At 35.3% G+C, this 20492-nt stretch overlaps 1 protein-coding gene and 1 non-coding gene across 2 annotated transcripts in view; both read right to left on the minus strand.

Annotated features, from left to right (window-relative positions):
- Pola1 (DNA polymerase alpha 1, catalytic subunit) overlaps window positions 1–20492 on the minus strand; it is a 318206-nt gene that overhangs the window by 251456 nt on the left and 46258 nt on the right. The window contains exons 19-26 of the mRNA XM_005370712.3: window positions 19843–19959; window positions 18450–18625; window positions 16036–16165; window positions 15487–15606; window positions 13487–13586; window positions 11588–11712; window positions 8251–8400; window positions 7733–7855 (exon numbers count right to left, since the gene is read on the minus strand). Coding sequence (XP_005370769.1) covers window positions 7733–7855; window positions 8251–8400; window positions 11588–11712; window positions 13487–13586; window positions 15487–15606; window positions 16036–16165; window positions 18450–18625; window positions 19843–19959 — 1041 coding nt within the window. The remainder of the gene's footprint in view (window positions 1–7732; window positions 7856–8250; window positions 8401–11587; window positions 11713–13486; window positions 13587–15486; window positions 15607–16035; window positions 16166–18449; window positions 18626–19842; window positions 19960–20492) is intronic.
- Window positions 12223–12351, minus strand: LOC113455687. Its single transcript, XR_003376677.1, has one exon.

Here is a 20492-nt window from a genome sequence, read left to right on the forward strand (position 1 = left end):
CAAAATAGCCACAAATAACATAAAATATCTTGAGGCAACTCTAACCAAGCAAGTGAAAGACTTCTATGATAAAAACTTTAAGACATTGAAAAAAGAAACTGAAGGAGATATCAGAAGATAATAAGATCGCCCAAGCTTATGGAGTAGTAGGATTAATATAATAAAATTAGCCACCTTACCAAAAGTAATCTACAGATTCAATGCAATCCACATCAAAATTACAATACAATTCTTCATATAACTAAGAGGGGCAATTCTCAGATTCATACAAAAAAACAAAAAACCCTTAATAGCTAAAAAAAAAAAAATACTGAGCAATTAAAGAATTGCTGGAAGTATCACCAACTCCAACCTCAAAAACTGCTTCAGAGCCACAGCAATAAAAACTGCATGGTATTGGCAAAAAAGCAGACACATTGATCCACAGAATTGAACTGAAGACCCAGACATAAATCCACAAACCTATAGAGTCCTAATTTTTATAAAGAAGGCAGAAGTACACACTGGAAAAATAACAGCATCTTCAGTAAATTGTACTCGTCAAATTGGATGTTTAAATGTAGAAGAAGCCGGGTGATGGTGGCGCACGCCTTTAATCCCAGCACTCGGGAGGCAGAGGCAGGCGGATCTCTGTGAGTTCGAGACCAGCCTGGTCTACAGAGCTAGTTCCAGGACAGGCTCCAAAGCCACAGAGAAACCCTGTCTCAAAAAAACAAAAAACAAAACAAAACAAATAAATGTAGAAGAATGTACATAGACCCATATTTATCACCTTGCACAAAACTCAAGTACAAGTAGATCAAAGACCTCAACATGAAACCAGATACACTGGACCTAGTAGAAGTAGGGAATAGCCTTGAACTCAGTGACGAGAAAAGACTTTCAGAACAGAAGACTATTAACACAGGCAATAATATCAACAATTAACAAATGGAACCTCATGAAACTAAGAAGCTTCTGTACCACAAAGGTCACTGTCTTTCTGACAATACAACAGTCTACAGAATGGAAAAATATTTTTACCAAGTACCTATCCTATAAAGGGCTAATATCCAAAATATATAAAGAACTCCAAAATCTAGGTAGTAAGAAAAGAAATTACCACATTAAAAAATAGGGTATAAAAAAGGAAAGAAAACTCAAATGTCTGAGAAACACTTAAAGAAATATTCAACATCCTTAATAACCAGGTAAATAGAAATAAAAGTACTTTGAGATTTCATCTCACACCACTGGGAACGGCCAAACTCAATAACATAAGTGACAGCTCACATTAGTGAGGATATGCAAGTAAAGGGAATACTTATTCATTGCCGATGGAAATGCAAACTTATACAGCCACTACAAAAATCAGTGTGGTGGTTCCTCAGTAAGATAGGAATTGGTCTACTTCAAGACCCAGCTATACAACTCTTTGGCATATACACAAAGGAAGCTTCATTCTGCCACAGAGACACTTACTCAACCATTGTCATTGCTGCTCAATTCGTAACAGCTAGAAACTGGAAACAATCTAGATGTCCCTCAACAGAAGAATAGGTAAAGAAAATCAATGGAGTATTATTTGGCCATTAAAAATGAAATTTGCAGGAAAATGGATGGAACTAGAAAAAAAATCACCGAGTAAGGTAACCCAGATCCAGAAAGACAAACAGGATATGCAATGATGAATAACCAAGCTACAATCTGTAGAACTAGAGGCTAGGTATAGAGTAAGGGTCCAGGCAGGGTGAGGGAGAAAGAGATCTCCCTTAAAAAAAGGAAATTAGAATAAATGGTTATGGATGAATGGGGAGGGGAGCTGGAAGTAGAGGATCAAATGGAAGAGGGGGAGAGACGAGGAAGACGAGAGAGAAAATACAGAGAGGGCCAACTAAAATTATGGGCCATTTAATAGGTCTACAGAGCTAGTTCCAGGACAGGCTCCAAAGCCACAGAGAAACCCTGTCTCGAAAAAAACCAAAAAAAAAAAAAATAGATTGTATAGAAATATAATGCCGAAGTTTCTAAAATATAAACATATATGAAGGTGATCTAAATTAAATCACCAAATAATGGAGACAGAGCTCCAAATGGCTAGCACTTGTCACTAAATGAAGCCTCCAGTATGGAACTGAATTACATCTAATTGAATTTTTGGCCAAATGGGTCCCATTGGAATACCAAACAACCCAGGCTATTGTCAAGACTATAAGTTGCTCTCTATAAGCGGATGGGAAGGCCCCACTGCTGAAGATAACGCCTATACAACTCACTGAATGTGGAGAAGTTGAACTCATAGAATATGGGGAAGTGAAATAGTGCCTACACAGAGCTTTCACTCACAGGTGCTAGCATCTTTGGTACAGGAAGGTACTCTGGACACTAACAAAAGAGAAATCAGACCCAGTCACAAACCCTTTGATCTACAATGGTGTCCTGCCTGCAAGATAAGCTAGTGCAACGATGGCACAAAGACTGGAAGTAACCAACCAATATCTGATTTGACTTAAGGCCCACTCCAAAAGATAGAACCTATACCTGACATTGACAGCCTAGGACCTAGGGTAAAACCAAATACTGCTGTTCTAAAAGAAGGTAGCAATAAAGTAACTCCTGACAACATACTGCTATACGCATAGATCAGTGCCTTGCTTAGCCATCATAAGAGAAGGTGCCTCCTAACAACATCCTTCTATACGTGTGGAGCAGTGTCGTCCTCAACCACCATCAAAGAAGCTTCTTCCTGCAGCAGATGGGAACAAACATAAAGACCCACAGCCAGACATTATGCAGAGAGTGAGAGACCATGGAACCTATAAGGGATTATCTCATTAAATTCCTCCCTTCAGGTCTCAGGGAACCCTGGGAAACAGGAGGTAGAGACGGGGTACGAAGCACAGAGGATGGAAGACAGGTGAGGGTAGAAAAAAACAACAAAGAAAACAAGGCCCTCTAAATCAACATAAGCAACACACATGAACTCACAGAGCCTGTGGCAGCATGCATAGGGCCTGCACAGGTCTGCACCAGATGGGGTACAAGGGCTGAAAGAAGTGGACACATGGCCCCATCCTTAACCCAGAAGCTATCTCCATAGATAAGCACTCCTGTCTCAGAAAACACCGTCTCGAAAAAAATAAAAAACAGGTATTTTTAATGAAAAATATTCGAAAACTGAAATATCCACTTATTTCCAAGTAAAGGCAAAGAACTCTTAATAATTAAAAGATCCTCTTTCATCACAAACAAGCAACAAAGGCAAAAGCCTTGGCCAGTACCGTTCTCAAGGACTCCTCACTAGCACTCCTTCAATCACGGGAATTCAGACAGCCCAGCCTAAACAGTCTCTCTAGTGATTGGCTGCTTTGTTTTTCTGATCTTCAGGTTGAACCCAAATATCTGTCTCTGGGTTTTTATTATTCATCCTACAATGGTAATGTTTGCATACAATGATTTGGATACATGTTCTAAATTGCACAGATTTCAGTTCTGAATACAACTGAAAACAAGATCTTCTACAACTGGTTGGGAAAACAGGCTGGCAATGACTCAACCTACAGGAGGGTAAAATAAAAATGCATGGTCAACTCCTGAACACACTATTTGAAATTGCAATCAGAAATCCAGACCGAAAGTTGTTTCCTCAAGAACACAGATATAAAAGAAGGCAGAAACAAATTAATGAGTAAGTACTGATTATTTTATAAGGACAAATATCTCTGTTATGTTAACAATTACACAATGAGTTTGCTTAGAAATCATTTAAAAATGTTTTAAATTCCTCAATTTAAGAAAAAAAAGTATTTAGAGAGGCAAAATCACATATCATAACATTTCCAATTTTCTTTCAAGTTACCTGTGGTACTATTACTCAGAAAGTTATGTGTCTCCGTGATCAGAGATATGATTTATTCACCTAATGGAAAAATTAGCTAATATAAATTAAATGATTGTTCTTATCAATAAAACTTACAATGTAAAAATCATCATTTTAAACACTAAATCTATTAGACTATTACAATCCTTTGGATCTCTTTTAGCCTTTATTTAGTATTTTCAAAAGTAGTAAGAATCTAAAATATGAAGATATTTAAGACACTAAATGGCCTTTACATTATTGTTCACAGAATATCTTTAATTGATTAATGATCTTAGGGTGTCTATCGCCATCTAGTGAACAATCACTTCAATTACTACAGCAGATATTTGACATTTGATAGTTGTCTTCATGGTTTAAATATTTGTGCCCACTCAGTGTTACCACTCAGGTTTGCCCAATTTCTCTTTTTATGCCGCTTCATACACACATTGAGAATAAGAACAAATACAGATGGTATTGTTACATATTAACATCTAAGTGTCTATAAATGAAGTTTCTATATTTCTTCCCTGGAAATGCTCACTTAATTATTTTTAAATAACTAGTATACTGTGAGGTTCCTACATAAAATTCTTTCAACAGCAACTAATTCCTCTAATATCAAGCAATTAAAAATTATGGGATAGTTGAAGTGAGAAGGGATGAAGTATGAAAGATAAAACATGTAAGAAGACAATACTGATGCCCATTTGACATAAATACTTTTATTATAAACCTGTTTTTAAAAGTACAATTAGAAATTACTTAAGTATTCTAGCAACCATATTACATAACAGAAATTAACAGGCCACCAAAGGCAAATCTGCATGATTCCAACAAAACTCAGCACACATAAAATCTACTTAAAAATAATATGGGAGGGAGGACATCAAGGTCATACCAAAACACAAAATTTTATGACTCCCCAGACTGTGCATTAATCCATATTGAAATGAAAACCCTTATAATCTTTTCAAAGGCATGTTACCAGGATCCCTTCTCATTTCTATATGAACTTTAATTTTAATTTAAACAGGAAGTTTAAATGCAAAAACCTTGCAAGATCTTCAGGTTGTTGCATTACTTTGTCCCTCTCTACCTTATGACCAAAACACCAGTTTATTAAGATGCAAAAGTATTCTAAAATCTCAAATTCACCCCTCCTACCTCTTTAACAATTAAGAAATGCTTGACAGGTGTATGCCTGCAATTATAGCACTTAAAAATCTTGTGTTCAAGGTCAGCCTATGGTATATGGTCATATTCTGTTTCAAAACATGAATAAAAATCTTTAAAAACAAAAGACTCCACAGTATATAGGAAAATGATGGCAAAATAAAACAGATTTTTCACTAGACTATTTATCTGTCAGTGTTACTAACTACTACCAATATTTTAACAATCATTATTATTTTAGTAAATAACTTCTACAGAGATCTTCGGATCTTCCAAACTAAGAATTGGCAGTAAGGACATAACTACAACTGAAGAAGGTATTGTATATAGGAAAGAAGACAGATGAAAATGAAAACGGAGAAAACAGAAACTAAGACTTTGAATCCATGATTTATTTCTAAATTTTTCTGAAATTCTTTTTTAGTGAAGTAAGTACGGATGTTTTATATTTTACTTATTATATATAATTGCTATATTTTATAAAACAAAAAGTAAAAATTTAGCTTAGTTCTGTTATTGTTATATGTTGAACAACAAAAAGTAAAATTTGAGTTTTAAATTCCTTATTAAAAATCTAGCTAAAAGAAAATACTGCCCCTAAAATACAATGGATTAGGGGAGTTGGAGAGATCATTGGACAAATTTGGGGCTTATCATTATCAACGGTGCCCTTTTAAGCTTGTGGATTTCTGAGCCAATGCAGAAAATGTAACAACAGGGATTTCTCAACAGCAAGAGGCACACTCCAAGGGAGTAAATTGTCAACTATTGCCTCTCGTGAGAAACTTAAGAGTAACCTTGATCCAATCTCAATAGTCAACCTATGTATTATCACCCAGTTGGGGCATAGTGAGTGCATTTCCTAATACAAAAATAAGATGGTATTCTATCAGAAGCCACTGGATATATATACAGAAACAAAATTTACATAATTTTGAGGTAAACTTAGCCTAAGAATCCAAAAACATCTTTCTTTCATTTCAACTAGCCCCTAAAAATATCTATATATTTCTTATGTAAAAAAGAAAATAAAAGGTCCATGTTATGCAATAATTGATATTGGAAAGAATGACTGTCCAGGAATAAGGATGAAGACAAAGCAGAACTACACTTGCAAAAACTATCCTTTAAAGGTGAACACAAATACAGTAAAAGACTTAGAATCAGGAAAACGCGGATTCAATTCAAGGTAGCCTCATCTACAAAACAGAATGCTATTATATGCTAAAGGACTCTTAAGTATTTTTGATATAATAATGCACAAAACAGCTCTTAACACACCATCATTATTCAATACATGCCTTGTTCTTTTCCTCTGTGTCCTAACCCACATCTCTGAGACAAAACAAGAGCAAAATGACTTGAAATATCATGATGTGTGCTTCATGTCACAACTGGATATTTACTTGTCAATACGGTAGTCACTCTCCACATGTTACCTATTCACGTTTAAATTCATTTTAATTACAACTAAATAAATGTAAAAATCCAGTTCCTCGTCTAATCAGGAATAACCAAATAAAAAATGTTTACCAGCACCTGTGTTTAGAGGCTATTATATATGGATAGCACACATAAAAATCATTTCCCTCTTAAGTTGTCCTGAAAGTACCAAGTAACAAGCATTTTAAGCTTTTCAGGCCACAGAAGACTTCATCCTGACTACTCAACTCTACTACATAAATGAATGAACTTGGCTCCATTTCAATAAAACCTTAGTTATAAAACACAGATAACAGGTTGGGATTTGCCAATATGATAGCTTGCCAATCATGACTCTAGAGTTTGAGTCCAGATGCTCAGTATGAGCACTGTGAACTATGTTTCAACTAAGAAACCTTAAATTCAATGCAAGAAATCAGTATCTTAATGTACTTGAATTAAATGTTTAATATAACCATGTTTTTACAGATTATAAAAATAAAAACCTCTACACAAAGCATTAAAGCAGATTAACTTAAATGTTTATAAAGTGGAAAGTATTTAATGGTAATTGGTCTATCATCTGTCATCCTCAAGTCAGTATGTAACTCCAGCTGTGACATAGACCTAGAATTCTGGATTCATATGCCCAATAACTTATTGAAAATGCCTAGAGATTTATTACTCAAAGACAACACACAGAAGACAGAGTTTTTGATCCCGTTCTTTGTTTTCTCCCTCTTATTAAAAAAAATATAAGAATCTACTGCTATTCTCCTGAATTCTAAATTGCTCTCATATTACACAGTAAATTATCCATTAAAACAATAAAAATTAGCTCCTATGTTAGCATGACTAATCCAATCTAAATCTAAGCTAGCCTCCAGACATTCTCAAGGTTGCCACCATCTGAATTATCAGAAGAATGTTACTTCTATTATACTCATCCTAAATAGTTCTATACTTATTCAGTTGTTTTCCCAAACTATCCTCTCTTCAACTCAGGTACTCTACTTTCGTCCCATTCACCCCACAAGTCTGGGTCAAATACAAGCTTTACATAATGTTTCACACTCAATCTTTATTGCCTAGAGGAGGCCTGGCATATAGACATTCAATAACTGCATACACACGTGCAGAACTGACAAATTCTTAATCAAGTGCCTATTTGTCTCAAACTTATTCTAAACAAGAAATATTTCAAGCTGTAAAAACCAGGTAATAAACTCAGTTCTCCCATATTGCAGCATATATTTACACATTTATTGATGTGAATTTTATTTTGCCATTTACCTCCCTTCCTTTGCATGTCACCAAGGCAGCCAGTGGTTTGGCATAAAATCTGCTGTAGGAAAATCCCAGACAACCATACATACTGTTTGCCGTGAGCTTCAAAGCCTTCTGTCGGATGTCATACTGCAGACCAACAAAATGACAAAAGATAAACAACAGTATCTATAGATGCTTAAGCATTACATTGGATATCTTTCTAGATCACAATAAGAGGGAGAAACTTTCAATATCCAGGGGTAAGGGGAATACTTAATACTCAATCTGTCTCCCCAGATTCATCTTGCCCTACTCTCTTAGAAGGAAGTACATAGACTACCGATTTCCCAAGATTCTGTAAGATCTTGCTCAGATATGGCCTTAGCAGCTAGAGAAGACTTCAATTCTCAGGCAGTCTAGTGCATCTGAATGATTAGTATCCAAAATAAAACAAGCACACCATACTATTAATCCCACTCCTCAATAACCAAGTGATAAAAAGTGAAACTGTCAAGCAAACATGCTGCAGTGAAAAGATTTACCTGAAGAACAAGGTCCGAATTTAAATCTTGCTGTTTCATTAGCTGTTTGACTTGTTTTCTCCGCTCTACCAGTTTCCGGATCTCTCTGGGCAAAATGCCCATATCTAAGTTTGGATCTGGCAACTCAGGGATCTGTTCTTGTTCCTCATCCTTAAAAACACACAACAGAAACTTCAGACAAGTTAAACATTAATAAAAAATAAATTCTAAAGTAATATTTGACAAGTGCTTTATCCCATTACCACACCTTAGAAATCTTTCCTGTATGAGGAAATCAATAATTTAGATTTACTGTAAAAGGATGGAGTTTTACAAATGTGGAGCAACATGATTGGGAAAATTGGTTTTAGCCAGGCGATGGTGGCGCACGCCTTTAATCCCAGCACTCGGGAGGCAGAGACAGGCGGATCTCTGTGAGTTCGACACCAGCCTGGTCTACAGAGCTAGTTCCAGGACAGGCTCCAAAGCCACAGAGAAACCCTGTCTCGAAAAACCAAAAAAAAAAACAAAAAAACAAAATTGGTTTTAAAATACAACTGTTAAGAAAAATTCCTAAGAATAAAAAGAAACAGCTAAACTCTTTGTTTTTTAACATTTGTACAACCAAACAAAATGCTATAAAATGTTTCACAACAATTACTATAAATGCTTTTGCTGTTAAAAATAAAGAAGTTATATACTAAATCAGCAAATCTCTTTTTAAGATTTGGATCACATTTAAATAGGACATGACATTTCTAAAATTAATTCACATATACACACATATATATTACACATATTCCTTAGTGTTTATGGAGTACCTTTTACCTATAAATTGCTTTGCAATCACCAGAAGAATAGCAACATTTTAGAAAGGCAATCAGTAGTCTTCTTATATTAAAATTTACAGCAGGAAAAATCAGGAAAAGCATTAGGGCTTTTTTCTCAAGCCTCCATTAATCCTATTAACAGGCTGCAAAGAACAGCCAGGCACAGTTACCCTTTGAAAGGCTCAAAATTAAAAATAAACCTTTTGGCTTAAAGCATGTCAAGTCAATGCCATTTGATAACCCAGTCTTTAAAAAGTATGTGATTTTATAAAGATCAATATCATAAAATAAGTACCCTTACAATACTAATAAGGACCTATTGTTTTCCAATATAGCACATGATGATAGCAAACCTATGAAAGAGACCTTGGTATATATTCCACTGTATTTCAGCAACTAGAGTCATATAAAAAGTAATTGAAAAGATTCTTGGGACAGAAAATTTATAATTCATCTGAAGCCCTACCACCACCTACAGGGTGAAACTACCTGCTCTGAAAACCAAATGAGGTGCTGCACATGAAAATGATAAAGAATTCATAAATTAATGCACGTATAGTGTTTCTTAAGATGACCTCTTGGATCCTTCCACTCTATTATATATCCAGAAACCAAAATGAAAAGTTCAAATAAGCAAAACATTGGTAGGCATCAGTTGTGAAAGCAGAAGAATAACTGTCACATTTCTTAGAAAATATCAGGACACAGCAAAAGAGTATCAACAGCAGTTGCTAATTTGGGGGGGGTGTTGTATGTCCAATACTTTCTTTGTAAAATTATCCTCTAATCCCACAGAGAGGTCCACTTTTAACAGTCAGATTTATAGTGAATGAATCCATTCCTGTGGAGAAAAGTGATAGGACTAGGGATGATGACTGACTCAAGCAAGTCTATCAGATACTCTCTTCTAGGAATATGGAACTAGAACTAAAAAAAAAAAAGCAATACCAGACAGTTTGAAACTAAAGAAACTAAAGGATATATAAATTCAGAACCTGGAGGACAAATGGGGAGAAAGCAGGGAGAAAAAGAAGGGAGGGACAGATGGTGAGATGGATAAATGTGATGAGTAATAATCCTATGCTGCACTGAGACAGGATTATTCTAGAAATACGGACAAATGAATCTCAGAAACAGTATGCTAAGTGAAACAAGCCAAACACATGAAAAAATCACACCCTTTATGATTCCATTTACATAGAATGTCCAAAGTAGGCAATTTCACAATCAGAAAAATTCGTGGTTGCTGCTGAGAAGACAAATCTCCAATAGACGATTCCAAACTCATGATCGCACACATGGCCTAGGTTAAGTTCATTAAGTCAAAAAATAAAACAAAAAGACATGAATGTGGGAAGAGGGGCTTGTAGAGAAAAAGGATATAGGAGAGGGTGTGGATGAGAGCAAACAGAATGCATTATATATATTCACAAAACTGGTAAAGAACAAATTAATAAAAATCTACAGTGAAAAAATTAATGACAGACTACAGCTGGGATGGATAGAGGAACTTGTTAGAAGTGACAGCTACATGGATTTTGTGGAATAATCGAGCTGAATGAAGCAATGGTTTACAAACTCTATGAAGACACTAAGAACTAACACTGCACACTATAAATAAGCAGACTGTATGGTAAGTGAATTATATCTCTACAACATTGTTTTTTTTAACAAAGACACAGACCAGTCTAAATCGCTTTTTGATTGGTCCTCCTTTTTGATGAAAATGAAAGTATTTAATTAGGGCTGGAGAGAGAGTTCAATCAGCAAAATACTTACTGAAAAAGCATGAAGACCCAAATTTGTATCACCACAATCGAGGAAAGAGCAAACACGGGGCCAGTAGGAAGGTAAAAGATTTTTTTTGGGGGGGGGAGCGGGTTCAAGATGGGTTTTTCTATGTAGCCCTGGCTATCCTGGAATTCTCTATAGACCAGGCTGGCTCCAAACTCAGAGATCTACTTGCTTCTGCCTCCCAAGTGCTGGTGTTAAAGGCGTGTGTCACCACCTTCTAATGTACAAGCCTCACAGAATAGTTTGATCCCCAGAAACCAGTGAAAAAAGAGATAAGTCCTAAAAGTTATTTTCTAACTTCCACATCAACATTTACACTGACGCACAAACAAAAATAATGAATAATAATGAATATTTTGTAAGGTCAACATGGTGCTACACCCCTATAAACCAGTTGGGGGATGTGAGACTGACACAGGTAGATCCCAGGACCTCACTAGCTAGCCAGTCTAGTAAAAACGATTAGCTCCAGGTTTAGTGAGAGACCCTGTCGCAAAAATTTAAGGTGAAGATTGACCGAGGAAGACACTGGCTGGCAGTCAACATCGAGCATTCACGCATAATACATTTTCACAGAAACACACATGGACACATGAACATATCCAAGAAAGAATGTTGTTAATACAACCATTCAAAGGAAAGAGAAATAACTATGATACTAACCCCTTTGGCTCTTTTACTTCTTTAAGGAATACCTTTAAAATTGACTTCAAAAGCCCCAGTTGAATACAAACCTCTGCAGCTTTCTGCACCTCTGAAGCAACTCTTTGTACTGTTGTAAAACAAATGTTAAATTCCTGAATGATGGAAGGATATAAACTGTTGAAATCCAGGAGTAAAATGAACTTGTCATAAAAACCTAAAACAAAAAAGCCACATAATATCACATAAACGTCAAAAGAAAAGTGCCATCAAAATACCTCACTATATAGAAACTGTATATGGAAACTGTATAACATCCAGCACTGTAAAGCAGATAAAATGGGGGGGGGTTAACTACAAATCTATAAAATGACTTAGATTACAGTAAAATACACATTACAAAAGAAAGAGTGAAAAGACTGCCTTTCTTGAGAACCAGTGACAGTGACAACCAGCCTGCTCTCAGGCAGTTCCAAAACATGTCATTATTATGTGCAAACACCTTCCCTTGTCAATTGTTTTAGAAATTATCATGTTTGATTCCAAAAAACAAACACAGTTAAGTTTAAGTATTCTTTCCCACTATTCTCACCCCACCATAAAAAAAAAATGCAGTAAGTGGTTATACTGCATATATATCTTTTACAACCTCACCTTCAAGGAATAAAATTGTCAGCACATTTACCTCTACAAAAACTGTTTCAAATCAATCAAGAAATGGATATATAAATGTCAGTAGTGGGACGATCGACCCTTTCTTCTTGTAAAAGGATGAAAAGACAACTACTATATTTCTCTAGGACATTTATAAAAAGTTATCTTCACCTTGAGAAGAAACTGACAATATAAATGTCCATTGAAACAGAACTGCAAACTTGCATTGGTAGTAGACAGGGTTTCTCTTTGGAGCCCATCCTGAAACTAGCTCTTGTAGCTCAGGCTAACCTTGAACTCACAGAGATCTACCTGTCTCTGTCTCCCGTCTCTGTCTCCCGAGTGCTGGGATTAAAGGCATGTGCCATCACCAGCCAACTTTACTCCTCATCTCAGTCCCACTTACTCCCTCTGCTCTTCTGTGGTAGATACCATCATCTCCTTTTCAGAGAAAACGAGACTGGAGTAAAAGAAATTAAATAGGCAGCACCCAAACCAATATCTAACACCAAAAGTATCATTCCTTGTCATCACAACTAATAAAATTGTTTGTAAAAACTGTCTCCTCCTGAGTTACTTGATAAAATTCACACTAAATGTGAATATACATAATTATACTATTGAGTATACACACTTGCAAACAACTAAGATGGTCTGAAAAACAGGAAAGATGAATCTCTAAACATCACAAACCTTATCTTTCCCTTCTGCACAACAAAGAAAAGGCACTTTCCAATTAAATTTTAACTCAGTGGTATTTTACTTTCATAAACATTGTTTTCCAAATTACCTGGCACACTGGGCAAAGATGAGGACATTCTCACATAAAGAAGGAAAATTAGGTAATTCTACTACAGGCTGAACAGCAATCTCTATATTAGAGCAGAGACTGAAACTTGAGTAAAGACCAAATTTGAGATATTGTGTATATTTTTCTAACACCTATAAACTAACAGCATTCTAAATAGCTAGAAAAGTAATATATATATAAAAGATAAGTGAAATTTAAGTTTCAAGGTATATAAGTAAAGCTGTGTTGACATATGGCAAAGAATTCATACTAATTCCATGTTAAGTAACTAGTAAACTAGATTTCACATGTGTAAAGATAAAAGATAAAACTAAAGTCATTAAGAAACCAGTTTGCTTACCTCCAATATAAAAACAGATATTTACATTACAATTCATAACAGTAGCAAAATTATAGCTATAAAGTAGCAATGAAATAATTTTATGGTTGGGGGTCACCACAACATGAGGAACTGTATTAAAGGGTCACAGCATTGAGAACCATTATCTTAATACCAGGGGCAAACCAAACTGCTACCAAGTCTTACCAACTTTGGGGTCCAAAACCAAGCCTCCAGCATAAGCCGCTTTCTTACGTCCTTTCTTGTATTTATTGGTATCTCCATCAATTTCTTCATCTTCATCTCCCTATTTCAAATGTAAATAAAACATCACCAGCTAGCAACTAGCTAATGAATTATAATAGTGGGTTACAAAAAATATTTACTTTTACTTAATGGTCCTACCTATGCGGGGAAAAATCTATTACCATATTACGTTTATGGATCCAAATGAATGCCAAGCATGGTAGTTTCTTAAGTAAATAACCAGTTTTCTGAATTCTCTATTTAACTGTCTCTGGAATCCTAGAAATTCCATTTGAGGGCTAGGGGTATAGCTCAGCTAACATAGTGCCCTCCTAGCACTTACAAAACCCTAGTTCCATTACCAGTACCACATAAAACCAGGTGTGATGACACGTACCTGTAAGCCCAGTGGCTTGGAAGGTACAGCCAAGAGGGTAGTAAATTCAAAGGCATCCTCAGATATACAAGAAGCTAGAGGACAGCCTGAGCTAAATTAGAACATGTTTAAAATATATGTATTTTTTAAAAATGAGCAAAAAGAAGAAAATTTTATTTTAAAATCAATAGGTATTAAAATGTTTCATGTTACATAAATGTTGAGATTGTAAAGGAGTTTTACTAAATTCACTACTCTGGCTGGGCAGTGGTGGCATGTACCTTTACTCCTACTATTCGGAACAGAGGCAGGTGAATCTCTGAGTTTGAGGTCAGCCTAGTCTACAGAGTGAATACTGGGATGGCCAATGCTATACAGAGAAATTCTGTCTCAACCCCACCCCCCCCAAAAAAAACACTAATCTTATATTTATGATGAAAAAGGGATAAAACATTCTTCTGATTCATTATCATTATTCTAATTATTATTACTTTTATGATATGGGGTCTTGGTATGTTGTTCTGGGCTCAAACAATCCTCTTGTCTCAATCTCCCAACTCTAGCAAGTACCATCATGCATGGCTGATTGCCATTATTAGTAGGAATTTCTTAAAATAACTATGCCTACAAAATGAAAACTCCACTTTCAAGCAGTTTATTAACAGTCAACATTCAATACCTCTGCAGAAGTTAAATAGATCTAAATTAGTATTTGCTGTACGATTTTCAATAATGTGCCTAAAAATAAATGAAACTGAGTCACACGCTAACACTCAATTCCCATTCTTAATTACTATCAGTACTGATAAAATAGAAAATAGAGTAAGTTTTAGTTCCAAAGTCATAGAATCTACTTCAGAAACCTGATTGGTGTTATAATCGCACTAGTAGCAGGTTGTGTGACCCCAATCCGAAAATCTAAAGTTCAAAATCTGAAGATTTTTAAGTGAAAATTAATGACTCTACGAGCAGAAATTAGCACATCATCACATGTATCAGGAAGTTTAAATATTATAAAATCACTTTCAGTTAATACAAGCACCCATACACACAACATACACACACACACACACACACACACACACACACACACACACGTGAATCCCCAAATTAATTTTGTGTTTAGAGATATATTCCCATCCTAGGGTTTCTCATCACATATATACAAATGTTCCAAAATAAAATAAATAAATAAATCTAAAACACTTCAATCCCAAGCATTTTGAATAAGGGATACTCAACATATCTATAAACTACAACACAAAAACCAAACCTCAAAGGCTAAAGCAACAAAAGGTTTAACTGATATTTAGCTCTGGGTAAGTCTTAGTGAGAGCAAATATTTTCTATATCAAAAAGTCTAACAAAGTCCTCAAAGACATTTCACAATTTTGCCTTTACAGAGAAAAGTAGAGAGGGAAACAACCACACAGATACAACAGAACAAGCTCAAGAATAATCCTAATTTACAGAAAACTAATTATAATTTTAGAAGTAGATGCCAAAGCAATTTTTTAAAAGGTTACCTAGGCAATAAAAAAGGAGGGAAAAGAAAAGGCAAAGTACTATACAATCTTGTACCCACCAGTTTTTGCTGAGGTTTTCTGAAAATCTGCTTGTCAGGCACAATATAGTTGTTTTCATAAAATGCATGAAGCAACAAGAACTCATTTCGTTCAGATCGTCCACCCATCAGTGTTCTGGACTATTAAACAGAATTTTTAAACCGTTGAGCTTAAAACCATCACAAACAAAAGCAATGTTGAGTCAGTTTATTTAATTATGGAACCTCCTTCAACTACTCAGCAACAAAGGTTACTTTTTCTAAACTATCTAGCTTTCTCTTTAAACATTAAGGGAGATAAAGTGAGCTTAAAATACTGTCAGTGTATCACTCCACTAAAAACATCCAGATGTTAGAGATAAGATCCTTATGTTCACTCAAATCTCTACATACTGCACCTGGCATTCCTCCCTCTTTCCCAACCAGTTGTTGCTTTTACAAAAGCTCAGCTTTCAAAATCCCAGCTCCTCATTTTATAAGCATGCATTTAGGTTCATTATCATATAACAACTATCCCAAGAAAACACTGAATCCAACAGGAAATGCTTTTTCCCCCTAAGTTAAATTTACCATAATGTTCCCAGCGATGTTAGTGATCTGCAATGCTAATGGAAGAACATTTAGCTCACACATGATCTGCAAAATGAATCTGGCATCTTTCCAGACTTGTTCCAACAGGTACAACAGATGAGAAGATTCACTGTGCAGAAAAGTAAGAATGAAACAGAATCAAGCAATTAAAAGATACAATGACTATAATCAGAACTTAAAATATTAAAAGGATTTTTTGGTGTACGTAACTTCAAAGTAATGGAACCTTGGCTTCGGAAACTATTTAAAATAAAGTGGCTAAATAATTAGAAATGCATTTATATCACCAATCCCAGTATCCTTCTCTCAACAAAAAAAAAGAGTGAAATTATGTGTTAACTATAGCTTAAAATTTAGCTAGTGTTAACCATAACCTAAAAACTATCTAAATTCTTTTGTTCATTCAATCAGTAAGTATATATTACAAGCCAACTATGTATCAGGCACTGGGTATGACCAAAGGCACAAATTCCTGTCCTGGTGGGGGAAATACAGCATAAAAAAGAAAAATAAATAGATAATATTCATATAATGGTAAATAAGTGTTAAAGACAAACAAAAAGGTAAGAAACAAAGCTGAATTTTTACATAGAGAGTTAGGGAAAAAGTCATTGAAAAGAAAGACCAAGAAGTGACAGGACAAGCCATTATAATAGATGGGTATTTTAGAGAACAGCATTCCAAATAAAAGCACAAAGACTCTGAGTGAGGCACTAATCTAGCAGTTACAGGAACACAATGAAGTTGATATGGCTGGATCAGGGAATAATAGATAGAAATAGCAGTAAAATAACTTCAAATCAACACCACAAAGACATAGTGTATAGGAACTAGTAAGATAAAGTAAGGACTTTAAGTAAAAGTAGTATCACTAAGAAACTTTGATTAGACTTAATTTGAGCAGGATTACTTTGATCCTGGATTAATTATGAAAAAAACTGAAGAGGGCAACAAAATTAGTACATAAACCCACTACTATGATTTGATATCATTTGGTTCATTTGAAACTGGGGAGTGGCGTTTAATCCCCATGATGAAGTATTATGGGGATACAAGGATACACCCTCAGACCTTGATGTCATTAGTACCATCAGCTACCCATGAAGTGCTATGAGGATGAACACACATATACTAAAGATGAAGCTATTGAGTCTCCATGACTGAACACTGGTAACTTTATAAGAGAGATTAAAGGTTATAGACATGTATGTACTTTTCACCAAATGATACCCTAAACAATTACACAACTCTATCAGAGGAGATCCATCAATCTTGGACCTCCAGAATCATATATCAAAACAAACCCTTCCTTTTCAAATCATCCAAAATGTGGTATTATCAACAGAAAATGGACTAAGACATTCAGTGATTCGGGGGGAAAAAAAGAGTATGGTAGCTTAGGGTAGGGTAGGTTCAGTGAAAGTTAAAGAAGTACTAGGAGCTTTATTTAAAAAACACGGCTGAAAAAGTCCATTGATGGATGTATTGTGGGATGTAAGACAGAGGAATCAAGGATGTCTAAGAGGTCTGAGGTAGAAGATGACTTTGAAGAATTTCAGAAAGTTGTAACATTCATAACTGTCAATGACAGTTATGAAAGACTAAAAACAGAATCTAGAAAGAGAAAAAAACAGTTCAGTTTTTAACAAGCTGAAGGTTCATACTAGATATCAGGTAGGTAGATGAATCTAGAATTTGGTAGGATGTTTAAAACAAAGATATACAGGTGGGAGGCAGTAACCCCAGTATCTAAGCTACACATCAGCCAGCCTAGAGAGGAAAATTAGTCAGAAGTAGATGAAGAACTCAGGAGAAATAGCTTAGAAAAGGGCTCAAGAAGCAGAAACTATGCTTTGCCTACGGGTTTTTTACGTTTATCTGTATCTTTCTTTACGTCTTACTCCATGACTGGCATCCTCCTCGCCTTTTCTCACTCCTCCCTCCTCACATTCTTCCCTAGATTTCTCCCTCTATTTATTCTCTCTGCCAGCCAGTAGCACCTAGTTCTCTCTCCTGCCTAGATACTCAGCTCTTTATTACACCAATCAGGTGTTTTAGGCAGGAAAAGTAACACAGTTTTACAGAGTTAAACAAAAGCAACATAAAAAAGGCAACACATTTTTGCGTCATTAAACAAATATTTCACAGCATAAATGAATATAACATATCTTAAAATAATATTCTACAATACAGGTCAACTGATTCCATTAGAATAATTCAAGACATAAACTAATTTAAAGTATGAAAATAATGGATATGATGGAATTGGTATAAAGATATTAATTTTCTGCTCCATGGCGACTGGCTGGTGTACCTCCAGTCTTAAGAGAGTAGTAGCACCTTACTGTTGCTCAATTCAAGAAAGATGAATTCTAAGTAATACAGGGTCATACCTATACATGTTTCGTATATTTTCTGTTGGAATTACAATCCTTTCAGTTTTCAGAATCTGTTGGACAAGTTCAGATAAATGGTAGCTTTTACAATGAATCAATTCTTTTGCTGAAATTTCCACATCACATATCATTCGGCCACAGGTAGCATTTCTTTCACCAAATCCACTCCGGCTCTACAAGGCAAAAAAAAAAAAAAAGAAATCAAAACAAATCTCATGAAGAGGCAAATACTGAGAACAATCTGTTCTAACCTATTTTGGAAGTGTCCCCAAAATAACAATATTAAAATTCTCCTTCCACTCATAAGTCAGGTGCTTTTGAACACCTACTGTGTATCTGATGATGCTCTAGGTACTTAGTATATCACTGTGAATAAAACAACAATTCCTAGTTATATAATTAAAAATTATACAATGTAATCAAGAAGTCAAATGGTTTTAGAAGGCAATAAGTACATGGCAAAGAAGATATCAAAGAAGGGTGAGGGACAGAGAATTTGGAGGGACTGTATCTTAGAGTGCTCGGGGAAGACCTTACCAAGAAGATGCCATATAAAGAAAAACTTGAGCTTCACATGATGGTTTATGCCTTCAATGCCAGCACTTGGAAGCCAATGCTTGGGGACTGCCATCAGTTCAAAGTCAGCTGTGTAGTAAGCTGCAGCCACCGACTCCCCTCCCATCTCAAAATAACAAATACCCAAACAAACAAAAATTTCAAAGGGGGTAGGGAAGCAGCAGCTAAACAAGTATTTGAATAAATGCTAAAAATGACCTTATTACCTTAAAGATATGAGCAGAGGTAAAAAGAGCTGTAGCCCCAACTCTTGATTCCTAAAAACAGAGTTCTCTAGAAACCCTTGGCATTATAAAAGGTACCGATTCCTAAATTCTCTGCTGAAGCAACATGTTCACTTTAGTTGTAACCTTTAGGTAAAATAAGATTTCAAGCATAAGCACTATCACACTTAGTAAGAAAATGTTTCATTCAAGAAAGTACCAAAGCCCATACATGCAAGCATAGCAAGACCTTGTATCAAAAAGAAAAAAAAATATTAAGAGGCCAGCCTGAGCTACAGGAAACTCTCAAAAAGCAAACAAACAAATAAGAATAAGTAAAAAGGGAGGAAAGAGGGAAAAGGAATATAAACTTTCCGTCATTAACCAGTAGTATTTGGTTATGTTGTAAAAATTTACAGGAAAGACAGGGTAAATACTAACTTCCTTCTTCACACTGACATTGTAGGAGGTTGAGAACCATGACATGCAGTGCCAAGCAATGTTTTATTTATTCAGTTCTGGTATTAAATCAATTCCTATTCAAAAGACAGTGCATTCCCCAGTAGCTACCTCATATTTAAAAACCAAATAAAGTGAAATTTTGAAATTACCCCAAGTTTTGGCATGTTGGATCGCCTCAGTCGACCTATCTTGGACCAGTAAGGAACTTTGCCCACATTAATTCTTTGCAGAAGCACTTCCATTTCAAAACCACAAATATTATGACCCTGGTCAGAAAAAGACAGCCAATCACATAACAAATACAAATTAGATGATTTGTCTTCAAATGCAGAATTTCTTTAGCCTTTCTTTCTCTGGTCTCTTAACTCAAGAGCTTACCTCCAGTTGGGGGTCCTTTCTCCTTCAGTATCAGCAGTATTCATTAGTCTTGACATTAACTAGGCTGCTAAGCAGATTTCTGAAATAAACTAACTGATACAAGGTTCATATGTTGTCTTTTAATTTACTGCTCAAGTCTTACAATGTTGGAGGCAAATGCAAATTTTAATGTCCCATACCTTTTACATGATCAATAAGAATTTAAAAACAACAAAAAAACTGTGTTGTATACGTTTACATAGGACTTCTAAGGAACTCAAACTAATTTCATTAAAAACTGAGCATGAACACAACTGTGTTGGACCTTTAATCAGTGCACAACAAAATATAAATACTAGTAAATACTAGGAAACAAAATTAAACAGTAGATAAGTTATGGGACTATGGCAGGGGGGAGCAGAAGCAGGCGGATCTCTGTGAG

This window comes from Microtus ochrogaster, unplaced genomic scaffold (assembly GCF_000317375.1).
Source record: "Microtus ochrogaster isolate Prairie Vole_2 unplaced genomic scaffold, MicOch1.0 UNK86, whole genome shotgun sequence".
Classification (NCBI taxonomy): Eukaryota; Metazoa; Chordata; class Mammalia; order Rodentia; family Cricetidae; genus Microtus; species Microtus ochrogaster.